We start from the raw sequence: 23,153 nt of genomic DNA, 5'->3' as shown, positions 1-23,153 counted from the left end.
TATTGTACTGAGTTGATCGGAAAAAGCCATCAGTTACATCTATCTTTATGGGTATACCATTCTCTCTCAGATCTCAGGAAATCAGGTAATAGCTTTTCCTGGAGTTAGGGCACAAAGCGGCAGGTTATCCCAGGAAGTGCTTCTGGATACAAACTCACACTTGTCCTCCACTCACTAGGGCGGACCCCGAGCCCCTCACTCACCAGAGCACCTCACACCAGCATCCTCCTCGTGCTTGCAGTCGCTCTGCCCCCAGGGCTCCGCAGCACAGTCCCACAGGGAGGACTCCCGGCCCCCGCACCGCACCTCGTCCAGCCAGATGCTCCCGTTTCCAGGGCCAAACGCCGCGGCCCGCACGGCTTCCAGGGCCGGGCCACAGCCCAGCTGCTGACACACCACCTCGGCCTCTGCCAGGCTCCAGGAGTCATCGCACACGGTGCCCCAGGAGCCGCTGTGCCAGACCTCCACCCGCCCTGAGCACTCGCTGTCTCCTCCCCTGAGCCGGAGCTTCTCTCTGTCTGAAAAGGCAGCAGCCCCTCCTGTGACTCCCCTGGTGGGAGGAAGGAGCCCCTGGGAGCCCTGGGGAGGGGGCGGGGCTGACGTACCTGTGCAGGGGGCAGCAGCTGGACAGCTCTTGGGTCTCCCTCCTGTAGGAGCAACGATGGGAAGTGCTGGATCAGGGACAGCTGGGGCTGGTCTTGTCCCCAAACAAGATTATCAAAGGTCCTTGGCTCAATCCAAACAAGTGAAAACAGAGGCTTCATCATCTAATGGACTGAGACATTAACTGTGTCTTGCCACAAACTGAAATTGCTTTATCTCTTTGCTGTTTACCAGGTCCATACCCCACAACGAATACAAATACATGGAAACACAGACAGAAACACAACCCACCTTTTTCTAGATTCAACCTAAACTCATCACTTAGACTGGAAAACATAAAATCACACTAACAACATCCTACGGGGTTGGGACAGACACAGAAACAGAACAGTAATTTACCTGCACATGAGATATAGGCTTCGTCCTTTGAAGAGCATGAGTTGTAATTCCAAGGGTCAGAAGGACACTGCCAGAGAGAGGTATCAGTTTTCTGACAACGGATTCCATCTACCCAGCGGGGTCTAGAACCTTCCCTAAGAGCAACTGAAGGGTTGAGACTTCCACTGTTCCCACAGCCAAGCTGTCTGCAGATCATGGACACGGTGATGTCTTCCATGGGGCTGCGGCAGACACTGCCCCAGGTCCCGTTGTAGAAAACTTCCAGCCACCCACCACACTCCTGGTCCTCGCTGACCGTCCTGAGGGCCAGGAAATCTAAGATTGAAAAGCAGAGGAAACAGGACATAGTGAGCACTCCACTCACTGCTCTGGGTTTTCCTCTCTCCAAGAATTTGTGACTATACATCCCTGACCTAGTTGAGGAGATGTCCACGAGGTGACAAGAATGACATTCATCTCCCTTTCATTTTACTTTGTCTTTTTGTGTCTGTTTCTACCACAATGATGTCATGGATATGAAGAGAGAGAAAGACCAATCTGGGCACCTGCAAGGAGGGGGAGCTAGATCCTGCTTCCTGTTAAAATCTAAAATGGATCTGTGAATGGGATGTGATATGGATACGGGGCGGGGTGGGGGGGGGGGTGGGTAGGCAGAATAATGAAACCACAAATCTCTCCATCATAATCTGTGGAACCTGTGAATATGTTACCTTACATTTGAAAATGGACTTTACAGATGTTATTAAGGTAAGGACTTTGGGGTGGTGAGATTAAGCTGGAATATGGTGAATTAACCACCTGAGTCCAGCCTAATCACCTCCTTAGCCCTGGTATCCTTAGATGGATAACCTTGCAAAGCTCCAGTTAGAGGGAAATGTAAAGAAGAATTCTCAGAAGAGACATAGTTTGCTGTAGGTCTGAAAAAGAGGGCTCTGAGCCAAGGAAGGAGGTCACATAGAAACCAGGAAAGGCTGGGAAAGGAGTCCTCCCCATGCCTCCAGAAAGAACATGCTCTGTGAACATCAGGATGTTGGCCCTCGGAGACCGTCGGCAGACTCCTAGCAAACAGAACTGAACAGAGTAAATCTGTGCTTTCATTACAGCATCAGCAGGATCTCTAGACTGTACTACCACAGGGAACTGAAGAGAGAGCTCTGCTGTCGCGTGGAAACTGTAAGAAACGGCTCCGCCAGGAAACACTGCTGAGAAGAAAGGACAAAAATGTCAGCTGCTGCAGGAGGAAGTGAAAGCACCTCGTCTTCACGTCTGCTGGAAACACAGGCTCCATGGGAGGAAGCCTCCTTCTCTGGTCCTTTCAGCATCTCTCCCTCAGGGTTCAGATCCCGTCCTCCTTGACCCACCCCTCCCCCAGCCTGTGGACAGTGTGGAGTGCAGACCTGAGCAGACGACCCCCGCGTCCTGCTTGTGTCTGCAGTCGTGCCGTCCCCAGCCCCGGGAAGGGCACCTCCACACGTGGGACTCATTTCCTGTGCAGTTCAGGTCGTCCAGCCAGATGGGCCCTGACCCTGCCCCGAAGTGAGCAGACCTCGTGGCGTTGAGGGCTTCTCCACAGCCCAGCTGCCTGCACACCACTCGGGCATCGTCCAGGTCCCAGCCGTCATCACAGATGGTGCCCCAGGAGCCCTGGTCAAGGATCTCCACTCTCCCGGCGCAGGGACCACCCCCGTCCACCAGGCGGAGCTGTCTGCTGTCTGAGGAGAGAGAAATGGGCCAATGGGGCATTGACAGGGGAATGAGAAGGGTCTTCTGTCCTGTGGGACCCTCACCTGAGGAGTAGGGGGCGCTCTCCTCTGAGGCCGCTGAGGCCGCTGGTTCCGTCACTGGGTCCTTGCACTGGGGCAGCGCCTGGGTTTGTTTTCCTGCAGAAACAGCAATGATTAGAGCACTGGGAGGTTGAAGAACTGGAAACTGATTTAAGCTAAATAATGATCTAGTGATGGAGCCTGAGATGGGAGCTATAAAATAGCAGCAAAGTTAATCTAATTTTAATCTCTATTGAGAGTACTGTGTCTGAGAAAGCCAAAAAATTTTCTTTTACTCTATGAATTGTCCTAAGAATGAGTTACATGTCTATTTCTGAATTATGATTTCCTCACTGTTTATGCCCAGTAGTGGGATTGCTGGGTCATATGCTAATTTTAGTCCTAGGTTTTAAAGGACTGTGGCTCCACCTGAGGACCGGTGGGAGGAGCAGACAGAGAGGGCCAAACAATTCCCCAAGCAGAAGGGAAGGGTGGATATGGCCTCCCAGGTACCTTGGTTTAAGCAGCTGGCTCACTTCAAGATGCCCTGGACATTTCACAAGGACTCCTGTGAGCAGGGCATTCAGAACCTGAGCTTCAAAATGAGGAGTGGACAGATGCTGGCTATCATAGGGAGCTCAGGTGAGACCAAAGTTTAAAGAGAGGAATGATTTACCTAAGGACATATATTTAATGCCGACTAAGAATTAGAACTCTGGTCTCCTGGTTCTCAGATGTTTTTTAAAAAATTCAACTGATTAAATTTTAAAGATCTTAAAAAAAAAAAAAAAAAGGACTGTGGCTCAGATCCTGAACTCTTAAATTGCCAAATTCAGACATAAATTGAAGAAAGCAGGGAAACTACTAGACCATTCAGGTATGACCTAAATCAAATCCCTTATGATTATACAGTGGAAGTGAGAAATAGATTCAAGGGATTAGTTCTGATAGACAGAGTGTCTGAAGAACTATGGATGGAGGTTCATGATGTTGTACAGGAGACAGGGATCAAAACCATCCCCAAGAAAAAGAAATGCAAAAAAGCAAAATGGCTGTCTGAGGAGGCCTTACAAATAGCTGTGAAAAGAAGAGAAGCAAAAAGCAAAGGAGAAAAGAAAAGATATACCCATGTGAAAGCAGAGTTTCAAAGAATAGCAAGGAGAGATAAGAAAGCCTTCCTCAGTGATCAATGCAAAGAAATAGAGGAAAACAATATAATAGGAAAGACTAGAGATCTCTTCAAGAAAATTAGAGATACCAAGGGAACATTTCATGCAAAGATGGGCACAATAAAAGACAGAAATGGTATGGACCTAACAGAAGCAGAAGATATTAAGAAGAGGTGGAAAGAATACACAGAAGAACTATACAAAACAGATCTACATGACCCAGATAATCATGATGGTATGATCACTCACCTAGAGCCAGACATCCTAGAATGCAAAGTCAAGTGGGCCTTAGGAAGCATCACTATGAACAAAGCTAGTGGAGGTGATGGAATTCCAGTTGAGCTATGTCAAATCCTAAAAGATGATGCTGTGAAAGTGCTGCACTCAATATGCCAGCAAGTTTGGAAAACTCAGCAGTGGCCACAGGACTGGAAAAGGTCAGCCTTCATTCCAATCCCAAAGAAAGGCAATGCCAAAGAATGCTCAAATGCACAATCACACTCATCTCACATGCTAGCAAAGTAATGGTCAAAATTCTCCAAGCCAGGCTTCAACAGTACATGAACCGTGAACTTCCAGATGTTCAAGCTGGCTTTAGAAAAGGCAGAGGAACCAGAGATCAAATTGACAACATCCACTGGGTCATCGAAAAAGCAAGAGAGTTCCAGAAAAATATCTATTTCTGCTTTATCGACTATGCCAAAGACTTTGTGTGGATCACAACAAAGTGTGGAAAATTCTTCAAGAGATGGGAATACCAGACACCTGATGTGCCTCTTGAGAAATCTGTATGCAGGTCAAGAAACAACACTTAGAAGTGGACATGGAGCAACAGACTGATTCCAAATAGGAAAAGTAGTACATCAAGGCTGTATATTGTCACCCTGCTTATTTAACTTATTTGCAGAGTACATCATGAGAAATGTAGGGCTGGATGAAGAACAAGCTGGAATCAAGATTTCCAGGAGAAATATCAGTAACCTCAGATATGCAGATGACACCACCTTTATGGCAGAGAGTGAAGAAGAACTAAAGAGCCTCTTGATGTAAGTGAAAGAGGAGAGTGAAAAAGTTGGCTTAAAGCTCAACATTCACAAAACTAAGATCATGGTATCTGGTCTCATGTCAGGAAGCATTTAACAAGAGGCTTCCTGTGTGCTGTTTGGATCTGTCAGGAACCCTCTGGCCCTTATTGATTCCTGAATATTCAGGAATTAAGAGGAGAGGCACGCCTTTCCCGGGGCTGAGGAATCCAGGCATTTCTCATTATGGTGATAAGTACCCTTTTCCTTTTTATGAGCCATATGGTAAAAGGTGATTGTTTGCAACTCTCTTTGATAGGGATCATCTTATGTTTTGTAACTCTAGAATTTTAATCTTTATCTTTGCTGAGAATAACTACAGTATATATGCCCACACCATGTTGATTAAAACACCTTTGCTCCATCAGAGCTTTGGTCCCCGTGCCGTGTCTTTCTTTCTTTCTTCTCTCTCTCTCTCTATTTCTGGCTAATTCCTTGGAGCGCGGAGGCCCGCTGAGCTCACTTTCTTGCCCAGGCTTCTAGACTCGAGAAGGCACACTGCACCTTCACCCACTCGAGAGGGCACCTGGTGCCTACGTGCAGCAGCGCGAGCCCTAAGAACAGGACTCTATTGGCTTTCCGCGTAAACCAGGGGATATCAGCCTCTTTCTCTCTCTTACTCTCTGGACCACCAGGTTCTGGTCCATTAAAGGACCAACAGTCTCATCACTTCATATCAAATTGATGGGGAAACAGTGGAAACAGTGGCAGACTTTATTTTCTTGGGCTCCAAAATCATTGCACATGGTGACCTCAGCCATGAAATTAAAAAATGCTTACTTCTTAGAAAAAAGTTATGACCAAACCAGACAGCATACTAAAAAGCAGAGACATTACTTTGCCAACAAAGGTCCATCTAGTTAAAGCTATAGTTTTTCCAGTAGTCATGTACAGATGTGAGAGTTGGACTATAAAGAAAGCTGAGTGCCAAAGAATTGATTCTTTTGAGCTGTGGTGTTGGAGAAGACTCTTGAGAGTCCTTTGGACTGCAAGGAGATGCAATCAGTCCATCCTAAAGGGATCAGTTCTGAATATTCTTTGGAAGAACTAATGCTGAAGCTGAAACTCCAATACTTTGGCCACCTGATGTGAAGAACTAACTCATTTGAAAAGACCCTGATGCTGGGAAAGACTGAAGATAGGAGGAGAAGGGGACAACAGAGGATGAGATGGTTGGATGGCATCACTGACTCAAGGGACATGAGTTTGGGTAAACTCCGGGTGTTGGTAATGGACAGGGAGGCCTGGCGTGCTGCAGTCCATCTGGTCACCAAGAGTCGAACACGACTGAGCCACTGAACTGAACTGATATTGTTCTCCATAGTGGCTGTATTAGTTTACATTTCTACCAACAGTACAAGAGGGTTCCCTTTTCTCCACATCATGTCCGGTATTAATCATTGTAGATACTTCATTGTAGTTTTGATTTGCATTTCAAGAAGGAGGGGATATATGTATACATATAACTGACTCACTCCTTGTACAGCAGAAACTAACATAATATTGTAAAGCAATTACACTCCATTTAAAAAAAAACAATGTTACATAAGCTGTTCTAATCCTAAATCTATCTCTAAAGAAAAGATGCAAAATAAAAACTTTTCTGAAGGATTTCTATAATGTTCTACATCTATGTCTGTCATTTTAAAAATATTTAGATAAAAGAGATCTCCTGGAAAACCAAGAGGAAGAAGGAGACATTAGAAAGTATTCCCCAAGGTATTCAGCTACTAGAGTTATCTGACAGAGAATTTAAGTAGTCGTGATTACAGTGGTTATAGAATTAGTTGTCAAGTTATATCTTGGCAAAAAAATGAGAACAAGAAAACAAATAAAAATTCTAGAGCTGATACTTAATAATTGAAATTAAGAACTAGAGAATGAGTGGATCACCACATTAGATCAGCACAAGGTAGAGACAGTAAAATAGAAGATCAGAGGACAAATATTTGTCTATTTAGAATGCAGGTCACATGGTAAGTGTCCTGGTTATATTGCTGTGTAACAAAGTTTTCCAAAAATGTTAATAGCAGTAGGAAAAAAAAAAGCAAAAGAAAACTTCATTTTGCTTAATTCTTCCTGAGTCAGTAATTTGGGGCAGACAAACTTGGCAGTTCTGTCTTGGGATTTTCATGTGGCTGCATTTAGATGTCATCTGGGGCTGAAGTTGTCTCAGAACTTTACCGAACTGTGGTTACATAAGAAAATTCTTTGTAGTGTTTTAGGGGTAAAGGGACATCATGTCTGCAACCTAATTCAGAAAGATTTTACATATTCATGGAGAAATGGGGCAAGAGGCAAACCGAGAGGAAAAGAGAAAGACAGAGACAGACAGAGAAAGGGAGATTAAAGCAAAATACCATCACTGGGAAATCCAGGTGAAGGTCATCTTCATCATGAAACTTCATCATGAAAGTTTTATTCTTGCAATTATTCTTGCAACTTTTCTGTAAATCTCAAATTAGGTCAATATAAAAAAAAACTTAAAAGGTGAAAACAAGTCAGAGAGAATGCATTGCTCAGAAACTTACAGAGAAAAAAAAATACTAGTAACATCAAAAAATAAAATGCCTAGGAGAAAAAACCTAGTAGAAGATGAGCAAATCCTCTAAGAGAAATTCAAGACCAAATTGAATAGAGGAATATATAGTGTCAATGAGTTGGAAGACTCAAAATTACCATAGTCAATCATCCTCAAATTTATATTTAGATTAAATCTAATCTCAGTCAAAATACTTTACGCTTTTTTGGTGAAAAATGATAAGCTGATTCACAAGTTTATACAAAATGCAAAGACCAAGAACAACCAATACAGTTGGCAAGACAAGCAATGAAGACTAAGTATAAAGTAATTCCTATAAATTAAAAGTTTTCAGACTTCTTATAAAATTACAATAATTGAGAAAATGTAAGAAAAACAAAAGAAAAGAAACAAAAACATGCAAGGGTATACAAATGATATAATGGAACAGAGTAGAGAGTCTCAAAAAAAACTCAGACATGCATACCCTTCTGTTTATGACAAAATGGCACTGCAGTCTGGAAAAGTGTCTTTTCAGAAAGATCTGAGTCAAGGATGTCTATATGAAACCTGACAATTATCTTATGCAGATATCCATACCAGAAGGAAAATACAACATGCAAGGGAAAAAAGATTAAACTTCTATAAAATACTCTCAGAGAATGTTTTTTATGGTGTAGGCAGAGTTATTTGTAAACGGATATGAGAAGCACCAAGGGCTTCCCTGGTGGCTCAATGGTAAAGACTCTGTCTGCCAGTGCAGGAAATGCAAGACTCAGATTCAGTCCCTGGATTGGAAGATCCCCTGGAGGAGGAAACAGCACACCACTCCGGTATTCTTGCTGGGAAATCCCATGGACAAAGAAACTTGGTGGGCTATAGTCCATGCAGTGGCAAAGAGTCGGACGTGACAGAGCTACTGAGCAAGTGACTCAAACATTAAATAAATTAGATAAAATAAGAATATAAATTAAATAAATTAGATGCAAAAGAAAACATACCGTGTGATTTTACATACACTTCAAACACTGATGAAGTCTTCTACGGTAGAAGTTAGTAAGCGATTTTCACTGGAGAGGTGGGAGGGCACAGTTATGGGGAGGCAACAATAACTCTGTGGTGCTGGGAATGTTCTCTTTGTTGACCTGGGCTGGAGACCATGACTGAAATCTACACTTATTGCTTATACATTGTTTTCTATGACCATGTGTAAATAGCAATGTTGTTTAAAAATATATTATTCCCCTTCATACTTTTTGCCCTGACCTGAAAAACAAATGAAAAATGTGAAGAACCATATTTCACCATGGAATATCTGAATTTTGAAGCCAGTTTTCCCTCACTCTCTGTTCTTGGAGACGTTTCACTCCAGGAGCATCCTGAGTACCAGTAGCCCTTGTCCCTCTCTCTTACCTGAGCAGATCACAGAGGCCGTGTTGCCATGGGAACAGTCAGGGACACCCAGGGCAGTCACAGGGCAACTCCACAGGAAGGACTCTGCCTCTGAGCAGTGAAATCGGACTGTTGAGATCTGATCACCTCCTTCCATGAAGTGTGGTCCTCTGGGGGTGGAGATGGCGACTCCACAGCTGAGTTGACAACAGACAACATTGGCATTGGCCAGACTCCAGTGGGAGGCACAGAGCGCTCTCCATCGTCCAGAAAAGTTCATCTCCACCTGCCCCTCACACTGGGAGGTCCCATTTGTCATGAGCCGGACTTCTGAGTATGCTGGATACGAGATAACAGGATTTCAGCAAAATCTCATGATTTCTCACCTGAACAGAGTGTGCAGGGAGGATAAGTCCTGACCTACATCTCACCTGAACAGACAACCTGAGCAGCTCCACTGTGGTGACACGTGCCCCCTGGACAGGGCACTCTGGGGCAGACCCAGAGCTCAGGCTCCTTCCCCTCACACCTGAACTCTTCAGCCCAGACCTGGCCATCTGACTCTCTGAAGGGCAAATGTCCCAGGACAGACACAGCCTTCCCGCAGCCCAGCTCTGCACAGATGACCTGGGCAGTGGGGAGTGCAAAGTTCCTATCAGACACTGGGGTCCAGTCTTGTCCAGAATACACTTCAACTCGCCCAGAACAAGGTCTAGCTCCTCCAGTTAGACGCACAAATCCTGAGAGAAAAACAACAAACCTAGTGAGTGCTCATGGTCCTTGCTCGACAATTAAAAACAATATGTCCCGGGCATCACTGTAAAAGCTTTTATTTCCTAGGACAGGGAAAGGGGAGAGAGTTTCACAGTTATATTCATAACTGGATTTTCACATGCAAGTCTCTGAAGAGAAATCCAGAAGGATTACAGGGTCAGTTTGATGGCTGAAATCCAAGAACATATACTTTGAGATTGGTTAAAAAATGTGAATTCCTTGGTCTTGGAGCCTGGACAGATCTGGCCTAAGACAGATCACTGGAACACCTGAATACCAGGAACACATATTTTGCATTTGTTAGAGAAGAAAATTTCTCATTTAGAAGCCTGGGGCCTACAGACCCAAGGACACTGTATAATATGTGAGCACTTAAGCTTGAATGCAGAGATATGCAGAACACAACCCACCCAGAGGGATGTGGGATATGAGATTAGAGATGTATCATCCAGACAAGGTTAGAAAGCTTTGCTGAGACTTGAGGAGCTAATATTCTGACCAGCTTTCTCTCCCAGAGCTAGTCTTCAAGTGACTTCAGTTCAGTTCAGTTCAGTTCAGTCGCTCAGTCATGTCTGACTCTTTGCGACCCCGTGAATCTCAACACGCCAGGCCTCCCTGTCCATCACCAACTCCCAGAGTTTACTCAAACTCAAGTCCATCGAGTCAGTGATGCTATCCAGCCATCTCATGCTCTGTTGTCCTCTTCTCCTCCTGCCTCCAACCCCTCCCAGCATCAGGGTCATTTCCAATGAGTCAACTCTTCGCATGAGGTGGTCAAGGTATTGGAGTTTCAGCTTCAGCATCAGTTCTTCCAATGAACACCCAGGACTGATCTCCTTTAGGATGGACTGGTTGGGTCTCCTTACAGTCCAAGGGACTCTCAAGAGCTTTCTTCAACACCGCAGTTCAAAAGCATCAATTTTTTGGTGCTCAGCTTTCTTCACAGTCCAACTCTCACATCCATACATGACCACTGGAAAAACCATAGCCTTGACTAGATGGACTGTTGGCAATGTAATGTCTCTGCTTTTTAATATGCTATCTAGGTTGGTCATAACTTTCCTTCCAAGGACTAAGCATCTTTTAATTTCATGGCTGCAATCACCATCTGCAGTCATTTTGGAACCTTAGGTTATGGAAAATCATGAGGCTGACTCCATGAGTACATGCCAATTTCTAGACAGAAGACAGCTCCAGTAAAGAAATATGGATATTATAACTAATTGGCATCATATTTTTTCCAAAATTTTGGTGACAAAAAATTCCGAGAATTATTAGGTTACCTCAGTGGGAAATAAGATGAGTTAAGAAAGCTCAGAGAGTCATAGAGAGGGATGTTCAGTTCAGTTCAGTTGCCCAGTCATGTCCGACTTTTTGTGACCCCATGGACTGCAGCACTCCGGGCCTTCCTGTCCATCACCAACTCCAGGAGCTTGCTCAGACTCATGTCCATTGAGTCGGTGATGCCATCCAACAATCTAATCCTCATCTCATCTCCTCCTGCTTTCAATCTTTCCCAGCATCATCAGGGTCTTTACCAATGAGTCAGTTCTTCACCTCAGGTGGCCAAAGTATTGGAATTTCAGCTTCAGCATCAGTCCTTCCAATGAATATTCAGGACTGATTTCTTTTAGGATGGACTGGTTGGATCTCCTTGCAGTCCTAGGGACTCTCAAGAGTCTTCTCCAACACCACAGTTCAAACGCATCAATTCTTTGGTGCTCAGCTTTCTTTATAGTCCAACTCTCACATCTATACATGACTACTGGAAAAACCATAGGAGGTAGGGTGGTCCTGACCATCTCTCTTGAAATCCCAGGATTTGTCAATGAACCTGGGAGAGAGGGAGTTCTCAGTGAGAGTTTCCCAGATAGCTGAGTTTGCAGATCACCTCCTATTAGAGATTTTTCTTCTGAGACCGGAGTTGTAGAAAATGCAAAGGGGTGACAGTAATTGATTTTAATACCACCATTGTACTAATTCTGTATTCCTATCCACAGAAAACTATGCATTCTTCTCAAGCACACATGGCATGTTTTCCTGGCTAGGTACAAGCAAGTTTTAACAAATTCAAGATCAACATCATTCCAAGTGTCTATATGACCACAGTGGATTGAATCTAAAATTAAGTGATGATAAGAAAACAGGAAACTTAATGACTACCTAAAAATTAAACAACACACTCTTATTTGAAGATTGCCTTTTCTATTTCCATAAACAATGCCATTGAGAGTTTGATAGGGATTGCATCAAGTCTGTACATCACTTCAAATAGCATAGATATTTAACAATATTAATTATTCCAATCTGTGAACACAGGATGACTTTCCATTTATTTACATCTTACTTAATTTCATTCATGAATGAAATTGTTTTGTAATGTTAAAAGAATGTTTTGTAATGTTAAAAGAAGCTGTAATGCTGCCAAAACAAAAATAAGAAGAAGGATGAGGAGGAGGTAAAGGAGAAGGAAGAAGAGAATGGGAATGAGAGGAAGGAGGCAGTGAAAACACAAGCCATAATTTGGAGAGTTTCTAGTTGCAAAAGCCTCAGTATGGATAAAATATATAAATATTTTGGAAAATACTAGTTGAATAAGTTTTTTGCATACTATATCACCTTCTGTTTCTCACATCTACCACATAACCCTATCATCATTTCTCATTTCTTCCACTTCAGACAAGCAAACACCATCTTAAAAGATATGGATGGATAGAAAAGAAAATAAAAAATGGAAACACCTGGTGTAGAATGGAGTGTAAGTGAGGCATGTGGCAGGTAAGGTGGGATCACAGGAAGCTTTGAAACTAAAGGAGGAATACTAAAATAAAAACTTGTCAGTTGGTCATCATAGGAACACATTTTGAAGAAAATGAAGGTAACTCAATTTAAAAAAATTTAATTCATCATGTACAATTCCTTGGTTACTGAGTGTGTTCTGATTACTTATTTCTAAAGTTCTTTCCAGTAAAGGACTATCTAGCAATTCTCAGTATCAAAAAAAAAAAAAACAACAAAAACTAGAATTTCCAAAAAATAAAAATATAACCCATAACACATTGATTGCTCTTTCAGCAATCATTAAAAACAGATTCAGAATTATAGAAATGATTGAATTGGCTGATAAAATCTTTAAATCACTAATATAAATATGATTAATGAAGCATAAAAATAAACAGAAATGAAGCTAGAAAAAACAAATAGAACTTGTAAAATTGAAATTTATACTAACTGAAATAATTATTTGGATTAATTTAACAGGAGATCATGAACTCCTTATTTCAAAATTCAGACTTAAATTTAAGAAAGTAGGGAAAACCACTACACCATTCAGGTATGACCTAAATCAAATCCCTTATGATTATACAATAGAAATGACAAATATTTCAAGGGATTGGATCTGATAGAGTGCCTGAAGAACTGTGGATGGATGTTAGTGACATTGTACAAGAGGCAGTAATCCAAACCATCCCCAAGAAAAAGAAATGCAAAAAAGCAAAATGGCTGTCTGAGGAGGCCTTACAAATAGCTGAGTAAGAAGAGAAGCTAAAGGCAAAGGTGAAAAGGAAAGATATACTCATCTGAATGCAGAGTTCCAAAGAACATCCAGCAGAGATAAGAAAGCCTTCCTCAGTGATCATTGCAAAGAAAAAGAGGAAAACAGTGGAATGGGAAAGACTAGAGAAATTTTCCTCAAGAAAATTAAAGATACCAAGGGAGCTTTTCATTCAAAGATGGGCACAAACAAGGACAGAAATAGTATGGACCTAACAGAAGCAGAAGAAATTAAGAAAAGGTGGCAATAATACACAGAAGAACTGTACAAGCCAGATTTCAACAGTACGTGAACCAAGAAATTCCAGATGTTCAAGCTGGATTTAGAAAAGGCAGAGGAGCCAGAGATCAAATTGCCAACATCCGCTGGATCATAGAAAAAGCAAGACAGTTCAAAAAAAAAAAAATCTTCTTCTGCTTTATTAACTATACCAAAGTCTTTGGCTGGGTGGATCACAACAAACTGTGGAAAATTCTTAAAGAGATGGGAATACCAGACCACCTTATCTGCCTCCTGAGAAATCTGTATGCAGGTAAAGAAGCAACAGTTAGAACTGGATATGGAACAACAGACTGGTTCCAATCGGGAAAGGAGTATGTCAAGGCTGTATATTGTCAGCCTGCTTATTGAACTTCTATGCAGAGTACATCATGGGAAATGCCAGGTTGGATGAAGCTTGAGGTGGAATCGAGATTGCCAGGAGAAATATCAATAACCTCAGATATGCAGATAATACCAGCCTTTTGGCAGAAAACAAAGAACTAAAGAGCCTCTTGATGAAGGTGAAAGAGGACAGTGAAAAAGTTGGCTTAAAACTCAACATTCAAAAAACAAAGATCATCGCATCTGGTCCTAGCACTTCACGGCAAATTAATGGGGAAACAGTGGAAAGAGTGACAGACTTTATTTTCTTGGGCTCCAAAATCACTACAGACAGTGACCTCAGCCATGAAATTAAAAGAGGTTGACCCTTGGAAGAAAAGCTATGACCAACCTAGACAGCATTAAAAAGCTAAGACATTACTTTGCTAACAAAGATCCATCTAGTCAAAGCTAAGATTTTTCCAGTAGTCATGTATGGATGTAAGAGTTGGACTATAAAGAAAGCTGAGTGCCAAAGATGAACTGTGGTGTTAGAGAAGACTCTTGAGAATCCCTTGGATAGCAAGAAGATCGAACCAGTCAGTCCTAAAGGAAATCAGTCCTGAATATTCATTGGAAGGAGTGATGCTGAAGCTGAAACTCCAATACTTTGGCCACCTGATGCAAAGATCTGACTCAGTGGAAAAAACCCTGATGCTGGGAAAGATTGAAGCCAGGAGAAGATAAGATAACTAGTTCTGACTTTCTGTTTGAGGCAATGCAAGTCCCACGACAAAGTAAAAACATTTAAGTACTGGAAAAGTGAAAGCGAAGTCCCTCAGTTGTGTCTGACTCTTTGCATTCCATGAACTGTAGCCCACCAGGCTCCTCTGTCCTTGGGATTTTCCAGGCAAGAATACTGGAGTGGGTTGCCATTCCCTTATCCAGCGGATCTTCCTACCCAGGAGTTGAACACTGGTCTCCAGCATTGCAAGCAGATTCTTTGCTGTCTGAGCTATTAGGGAAGCCCTGTAAAACCATATGCTGTCTCTAAATATGTATGTTTAAATATAAGCACAGAAACAAATTATTAATAAACAGGTAAAAATTATACACCATGTGCAAAATTGTAGTGTTTATATTAGTATCATTCAAAGTAAGACTATAGGGTAAAGAATATATTCAGAGAGAAAGAAAAATATTTCATGATGATAAAATACAAAAGAAATTATGTAGTATCAAAATTAGTGGGCTAACATTAAAGTCATGGCTAGAAAAAAATTTGGAACACTGAACCTTCCTTGATGCCTACATTAGAATAAAAACCAAAGCTGAATGAAATGATCTAAGATTCCATTTCATGGAGCTACAACAATAATAGCAAATTGTAAGCGAAAAAGAGGAATGAAAACTGAGAACAGAAATCAATTAAATAGAAAGCAAACATATAATGAAAAAATCAACAGAGTCAATTGGTGAATTTAATGATATGATATATGAGCACATTTTACTCAATTTCAAAAATTTAGGCAAAATTGGCCAAGTCCTTGAAAAGCACAACTCACCAGAACCTGACACCAAAAAAAAAAAAAAAAAGGAAAATCTGATTGGTCCCATATTTGTTAAAGAAATAGATTCAATATTATAAAAACTTCCCACAAAGAAAATGGCAACCTTCAATAGCCGGCACTTCCAGAGGGCTCAGAAATGACTCCTATTTCAAGATAAAGGAAGAGAAGGCAGGAAGGAAGGGTACACAGAGGTTTCAGTGAGTGTAGTAGTTGACCTGGATCATGGACCCACCCTCCCCTCCTGTAATCCCTGCATCTTCACCTGCTCATCATTTTGCACTTCGGTACTGCAGTCCTCAGCTTGTGAAGCCATCCCAAACCTTTGTCTTGAAGCCCTTGAAGTCCACTTTTTAATTCAAACAAACTCCTGTACATTCTTCTCAGGTGATTGTTTCTACTCTGGATTTCTCCTGCTTCACTTCCAACAATCCACTGAGGAGTCTAAGATTTCTCTTCCATACAAGACTGAGAGGAATAAACTCCCAGACTTCAATTCCAGTGAGAAAACTGAACAGATGTACTATTCTATTCTTATCTCTGGTGCATCACCACCACTTTGACTTACCTTCACATTATTAAAACATGTCTGAAAATAGAGAAAAGACAGATGAGTGGGAGGAAACTGGTGACAAAGACATTAGTAGAAGTAAACTGGAATTGTCCATAAATGTATGAGAGCCAAAGTTAGAGCAATAGCGGTCAGGGAGTACAAGCCACAATCAAGGTTTAAATGCCAGACTACTCACAAATGTTATTTTAAAATGCATCTTAACTGGAATTAATATCAAGACATCAATTTTCTTAAAATGATCTCTAGAAGCTCCAGCAGCACACAGTCCGTTTTTACTTAGATGCTGATTTATCAAAATAAAGCAGAGCCTCCTGTAGTGTCTCCAGAAGTTTATCTTCAGACGAAACCATGGCTAGGACGTTGTGCCAGTAAGGAATGTCACTTGAAACGCTGGAAAACATTAAGGCTTTCTTAAAGCAGAAATTTATAACTGAAAGTCAAATCTCCTTGAAAATAATTGTTTTTGAGAGTAATACTGTAAAAAAGAAGGTGAACAAAAACTTTTGAGGAGATGAACAGGTTTATGGCATGGGTGTTGTAATGGTTTCACAGATGTATACTGATTTCCAAACTTATCATATTGAAAACATTAAATATGTATAGTTTTTGTATGTCAATAATGCCCAGATAAAGTCATTTCTAAAAAGAAAAATAATTGTTTTCTTAGAGGTCTCAAATAGTATCATCAAAAATCTGCTCAAGGTGAGATTGGAAAAGATCACCTTTCCATTGATCTTCTCCAATATAACACCAATGAGCTAATTGTCTGTGGCTCCAGTATTCTGGCCTGGAGAATCCCATGGACTGTATAGTTCATGGAACCGCAAAGAGTCAAACACGACTGAGCAACTTTCACTTCACTTCACTTAGGGACCCACTGCAGATATCCTCAGGGCTCCCATGTCCCACCATCCCATCAAGTGGGGTGACCCTTTTCTGAGTGAGACTCAACCACCTCCATTAGGGAATTCACTGTGATTTTGGACTCTTCCTCCAACCCAGCTGCTCTGATGGATTAACATCCTGGCCATCTCATCTGCCACTGTGATAACAACTGAGATGTTCTCAGTTCCTGAGACCACCCATTCACACTCTAGTTTCACTGCTGCTTTACTGCCTCCAATTTGGCACAAGTCAGTTACACTTAGACAGCACTGAACACTTTTTATGAGTCACTTTAAGTTCTTTTAGCATCACTGTCTTAGCACTTGTTTTGTTCCAGCTACTGTGGTATAAATTTCAAAGCTTCATATTTTTCTGCAGCTTCAACATCCCCACAAAAGGATATGAGCTCCCCACCCAGGTGAGCAGGTGCACCAGTGTGATGAGACTATCCCCTGCCAGAAGTCCCCCTTCTTGCCACCCCTGACTGACTGTGACCTAGTGACATTCAAACACACCAGTGAAATCCCCTCAGGTCTTTTCCTTGTGTAACTGCATCTTGACCCACAGTATTGTCACTAGTCCCGAGTCTTCATGCCCCATTTTGGTTAAGACTGCTAGGTTGAGCTTGTTCTATTGGCATCTCCCCATGTACCCACCTGATGGTCTTCTGTCTTTTCATAGGACAGATAATAATTCCTAGGAGCTATGAATACAGTTAACTTAGCTTGCCTGTATCTCTCCTATACACCACCCTGTAGCTGCACTTCTCAAACCATCCTAAGAAAGAATAAAAAGCAGCTACCATGATGAAACTAACTCAGACAGGTCCAACCCAGAAGTTGGTCTGGAGCCTTTACTGTTCAAGTCCAAGCAATTCCTTTTGCTCCCTTGAGCACCCAATGCTCTAGGAATCATGTGGGACTGGCGTCTTCACTCAAGTAGACTCTAAAGGCTGTGAACCGTATTCTCACATAGTTATTCTGGGAATCAAACCAAAGCTTTTCCTGCTGGGGACCCACACCCAGACCAGGCAGGACTCACCTGAGCAGACTGCTCCAGCATCCCAGTCATGAATGAAGCCATCATTACGAAAGTCTCCAATACTAGAATGCTGACATTCAGTGAGAGTTGTCTCTGTTCCCTTGCATGAAACATAGCTAAACCAAATGGGGCCAGCTGATGGCCCAAAATAAGCATCTCGAGGAGCCTCAGTAGCACCTCCACACCCCAGCTGTCTGCACACCACAGCTGCCTCCTCCAAGTCCCAACCATCATCATTCACTGTGCCCCATTCTCCTTGAAGCTTTACTTCCACTCTCCCCTCACAGCGGTGGGCTCCATCCTTCAGCCTCAGTTCCAGAGCTGCAAGAGACACAGACATAGGATACAGGGGAGATTTTAGGAGACTAGGCAATGGTATAAATATTTTTTAAATGAGCTGAGAGGAAAAATTCCCTATATATAGTACTTGTTGACTTCTGTGGTACACATATTCCCACTGTGGCCAACTCTAAGCTCCCAATGTGCCATCACAGAACATGGAGCAGGATGGAGGGACACTAGGTACTTCTCACAAGCCTGTAGAGCCAGCTCCAGGGTCACCACCAAGGACAGGCCTTCAGAGACTCTGGATGCTGCCCTCCCTGTAGATGTGCCCAAGGCTACTAGGGCCCAGCTTCACCGTCTCAGTTACAGCTGATGGAATACAGGTAGGAATCCTCCCCCTCCTTCCCTGTCCATAGGGAGCATCTTATCCAGCTTAGGAACAGAGGGCTGGGGTAACAGGCTCTAAAGTTTCCTGATTATTCCTGCTGCTTGGTATTCATGTCCTTGTGTAACTCTCCCACTTGTGTGTATCTAGTAACATGAGTCTAAATGGAATTTGGCAAAAGTGATGAGATTTCACTTAAGAGATTAGGACTCAAGACAACTCTGGAGCTTTCCTAAAATCTGCTTCCCGGGTTATTAACCAAAGTTTGGGTAGAATAAAATCCTCTGCTTTTCTCCTTAACAAAATTGTTAATTGAATTTTCATTGACATGCCTGACATCGGTGATTAGGAAAGTATGCTGCATTTCAATTACATAATAAAATGATTGTAGGAGGTTAAATTTTCTATGTTATCCCTGGAATATCCTATCTTTTGTAATTCCATCAATACAATGGACTTCCCAAGCAGTGCAAAGAATCTGTGTGCCAGTGCCAGAGACAAAAGAGATGCAGATTCAATCCCTGTGTCTGGAAGATCCCCTCAGGAGGGCATGGCAACCCACTCTAGTATTCCTGCCTGGAGAACCCCATGGGACAGAGAAGCCTGGTGGCTACGGTCCATGGGGCCACAAAGAGTCAAACACAATTGAGTGCACACACACACCAAAACAATAAAAAAATTTTTACTGTGTAAAAGCAGCATAATTAACAATATTAATATATACAGATGTGCAAAATATATTGTTAACTTTTAAAAACATGTTACAAAAATATTATATATTGAATTATCTAATCTTGGGGGCCTACATTATTGTGTATAATAACATCAATTATACTTCAAGGAATAATTTTTCAGCAATGCCCATCACGGATTTCCTGGTAAAAACTCCTGTAACGTCTGCCCAGCTCAGAAATCATCAAATACTCACAAATGCCTAGACTACTGTATTATAAGGAACAAGTTCAATGTCATATGAAGTAGAAGAAGAAAATTTTAGTAGGACAACACTGAAGAGCGTTGTTTCAGAAAAAATAAAAAAGTACTCCCTTTGGCAAAATGGTCTTGTTTCATAAGTAACGTCTCAGGAAACTTCCAACAGTTTTCCTGGTAAATGCTGGGCCTTGCATTAGAACACATGTTGTCTATCCCCTCAGGGGATCAAAACCCACCTCTGCCCTCCAGAGCCCTCAGGAGAAGACACTTCACCAGCATCTACCCAGCACTCGAGGAGCAGAGACATGGAGGGGGTTTCCCAAGAAGAGCAGTGGACTGGAGGCTGAGGTCTAGGGGAAGACAGTGAGCTCTGAGAGGAGACAGGGCTGCACTGAGTCTCAGCAGACCAGCACCCACATCTGAGAGAGCCGCCTCCTCCAGGCTGGAGACCATATTCTCTGCAGCCGTAGCCCTCACTGGTTGAGAGGATGGCTTCCCCATCCTCTCACTCAGGGGAAACCAGCTCCAGGGAGGGACAAAAGAGGGCACGAGAGAGAAAGAGCTCCCAGAGAGTCACAGCAGATCCTGGGAGGGAAAATGTTAGGTAGTTAGAATAGGAAACAGGAGTCCAAAATGGTGGTGGCTAAAAGACAAGGAAGGGAAAAGCCCACGGAAATAGAACAAAGGAAGGTCCGAAGACCGGAGTGAGGACTTCAAGTAGAACAAACAGCATTCCTGGCTAGCCCAATTTGCATAGGGCAGGCCCAGGGGAGGGAAAAAAACATAAAAAGAGGAGCCAAAGGGCTGGAGGTCTCTCTCTCTCTAGCCTGCGCACTGGGGTGCTCTTCTCTTCGTGTCTTTGGGTTGACATGCCCTCATGCCTCAAGGATGGATTTTCCTGTTGTTATCTAAATAAAATAGAGCTGTAACACGGAGCTATAACACTGATTTGTCTAAGAGCTATAACATGGTCCATTCGAGACCTGAAAGCTATAACATGGTCTGTCCAAGATCAGAGAGCTGTGACACGCTGAGGGCTTTAATGTCTGTCACTCCAAATCTTTGTTGTGATGAGGCAGAACCAAGGAGTGTACACTGGCCCGACAGAAAAGGACCATCCCAGGCCCTCATCACATCAGGAAACAAGTCACAGGAACTGGGGCAGGGACTAGGGAACTTATACACCTGGGACTGCACATCAACTGAACTCTACAGGCAAGAGGTCCTCTCTCCTGGCTACGGGCTTCTCTGCTCCACATTGGACACCTGGTGGGAACAGGTGAGGCCAGCAGGCAGAGCCTCTCACAGAGCCCAGTGCTGGGCAGACACGGCAACAAGCAGAGGGGAGCCCGGGGGATGGGGGAGAGGAGCCAGAGAGAGGCAGGCAGGTGCACGATTATCTCTGATCTGCAGCAGCCATGACACCCAGCCCTGTGGGACCCTGTGTGCTTCACAGACCAACGGACTCAGTCCCTGCTCAGCAGCCCCATTCCTCTCACACAGACCAGCTCCACACACCCTCACACACCATCACACACCCTCACACACAGACACAAGTTCCTCACACACTCCACACATACATACACACACACTCTCACACAGCCTCACACACACACTCTCACACACCCTCACACACACACTCTCACACACCCTCACACACACACTCACAAACTCTTCACACACTCCAGACATACACACACACACACACAAACTCCTCACATGCTGACAAAACACACTCCTCACACCCTCACACACACACAAACCCTCACACACTCCTCACTCATCCCCCCACACACAAACACACAAACTCCTCATACACCCTCACACATCTTCACACACACAAACACACAAACTCCTCACACACTCCACATACACACACACACACCCTCACACACTCCTCACACATCCCTGCAAACAGACATACCCTTGCACACAAACAAACTGCTCACACAGACACATCCACACCCACACACATAAGCACAGAGCCTACAGGAGCATAGACACAGGAAACACGGGGACCCAGGGGCAGTGCTCACACACCAGGCACGTGGAGTGTGTGGGAACAGCCCAGAGTCTCAGCTGAGCTCAGTCACTGGATCTTCCACACACTGGGAGCCACTGGGCCACCTAGAAGCTCCCTGAGAACAAGAGAGACAGTGGAGGGGACTCAGGCTGACCCAGCTCGGTCCAGACCAAACCTCACTGCTCTGTATAATCTGCTTATACGACCAGTGGACCCCCACAGAAGAGGGACCAGTATTCACATTCAGCATGGCTCCTTTTTGGTCAAAAACACTGAGGCTAGGTTCCAGAACTCCAGACACCTTTCCCTTCACCAAGGCGTCCACTCCCTGCTGTGGACCCAGGACAGAGGGGCAGTTCTTACCTTGACCACCCACCACGGTGCCGAGGAGGAGGACACAGAGTCCCTGGAGGGAGAGGTGTTGGCTCAGAGCCATCCTGACTCCACGTCCTCAAGGTCACAGTCCCAGCTGCAGATCAGCCTGTGAGGAGGCATCAGGGTGCCGACCGGGGTCTATATACATCCTCCCTCCTGAGAGCCAATAGCGACACATTTCACCATTTCAGACACTATTGGAGGCTGTATCTGCCACTTTCTGCAGCTGAGACACCAATGAGCTTCTGACTCTTCAACATCTCCTTATATGAGCAACACGGTCCTTTGACCTCCTGTTTCCGTGGTCCTGAGAGCCAGGCCCCATGGCCGGCGCTGGTGTAGAAAGGTTGCATCAAGTCACGTGAGTGACTCTCTCTCCCCTGATCACCCTAGCCAGTATTTACAGACTGTGAGATCTCACATGGTCAGGGTCTGGGATCAGTTGGCCCGTGAAGAGTAATTTTGCTGGAATCAGGCATTGATATTCCCCAGGGCTGGGCTCACGGACAAAGAAGAGAACTGCAAGCAGGCTGAAAATACAAGAGTAATTATCAGGTCAGCAGAAATGAGGACGGGAGCACAGGAACTCACAGGTGAGCATGGAGGGGGTGAGGTGGGAACCATCGCGTTGGGGGGATGAGATTGCTGGTCATTCCCCCCTTCTCAGAATGATCTGGAGACAAGGTCCTGGAGCACAAGGGTGTCATAACAACACAGGGCTTTGACAGAACCTTCCCTGATGGCTCAGATGGTAAAGAATCTTCCCGCAATGCAGGAGACACAGGTTCAGTTCCTGGGTTGGGAAGATCTCCTGGAGGAAGAAATGGCAACCCACTCCAATATTCTTGCCTGGAAAATCTCACAAAGGAGTCTGGCAGGCTACAGTCCATGGGGTCACAAAGAGTCGGACACGACTGAGTAATTAACACTCTTTGACTGAACCTAACATTTCCCCTCATGGATCTTTCTTAGCCCCTAAGACCACTGTGTCCCGCAGGCCCACGTCACTTGGGCCTCGCTCCCCTCCTGCAGTGAGGAGGGCCGTGGTCTTCTGTGTTTACAGACCCGACCCCTCTTCTCTTTGCAGCCGCCCAGGGGCAGCAGTCCCGCCCTGAGGGCCACCTGCTGACGTGCTTGCACCATGTTTCTTCCTGCAAAACACAGGCTCAGTGCAGAGATTAGAGTGTGTGCAGAACTCCCCTCAGACTCGGTCCAGAGAGGCCCCACCCTGGATGCTGCACGG

At 43.8% G+C, this 23,153-nt stretch overlaps 2 protein-coding genes across 2 annotated transcripts in view; both read right to left on the bottom strand.

The window, feature by feature from the left end:
* LOC122679863 (antigen WC1.1-like) overlaps nt 1-23,153 on the bottom strand; it is a 75,385-nt gene that overhangs the window by 5,306 nt on the left and 46,926 nt on the right. The window contains exons 10-16 of the mRNA XM_043880657.1: nt 9,361-9,669; nt 8,951-9,268; nt 2,790-2,882; nt 2,400-2,714; nt 1,003-1,317; nt 606-647; nt 204-518 (exon numbers count right to left, since the gene is read on the bottom strand). Coding sequence (XP_043736592.1) covers nt 204-518; nt 606-647; nt 1,003-1,317; nt 2,400-2,714; nt 2,790-2,882; nt 8,951-9,268; nt 9,361-9,669 — 1,707 coding nt within the window. The remainder of the gene's footprint in view (nt 1-203; nt 519-605; nt 648-1,002; nt 1,318-2,399; nt 2,715-2,789; nt 2,883-8,950; nt 9,269-9,360; nt 9,670-23,153) is intronic.
* LOC122679862 (antigen WC1.1-like) lies at nt 16,307-21,998 on the bottom strand. Its single transcript, XM_043880656.1, has 3 exons — nt 21,899-21,998; nt 17,910-18,230; nt 16,307-16,373 (listed from the first exon to the last, which is right to left on the bottom strand). Exons 1-3 carry the CDS (start codon nt 21,969-21,971, stop codon nt 16,336-16,338), a joined length of 432 nt encoding a protein of 143 aa, XP_043736591.1. The 5' UTR covers nt 21,972-21,998; the 3' UTR covers nt 16,307-16,335.

Source organism: Cervus elaphus, chromosome 22 (assembly GCF_910594005.1).
Source record: "Cervus elaphus chromosome 22, mCerEla1.1, whole genome shotgun sequence".
In the NCBI taxonomy this organism is placed as follows: Eukaryota; Metazoa; Chordata; class Mammalia; order Artiodactyla; family Cervidae; genus Cervus; species Cervus elaphus.
This window is presented reverse-complemented; position numbering and strand designations above follow the sequence as displayed.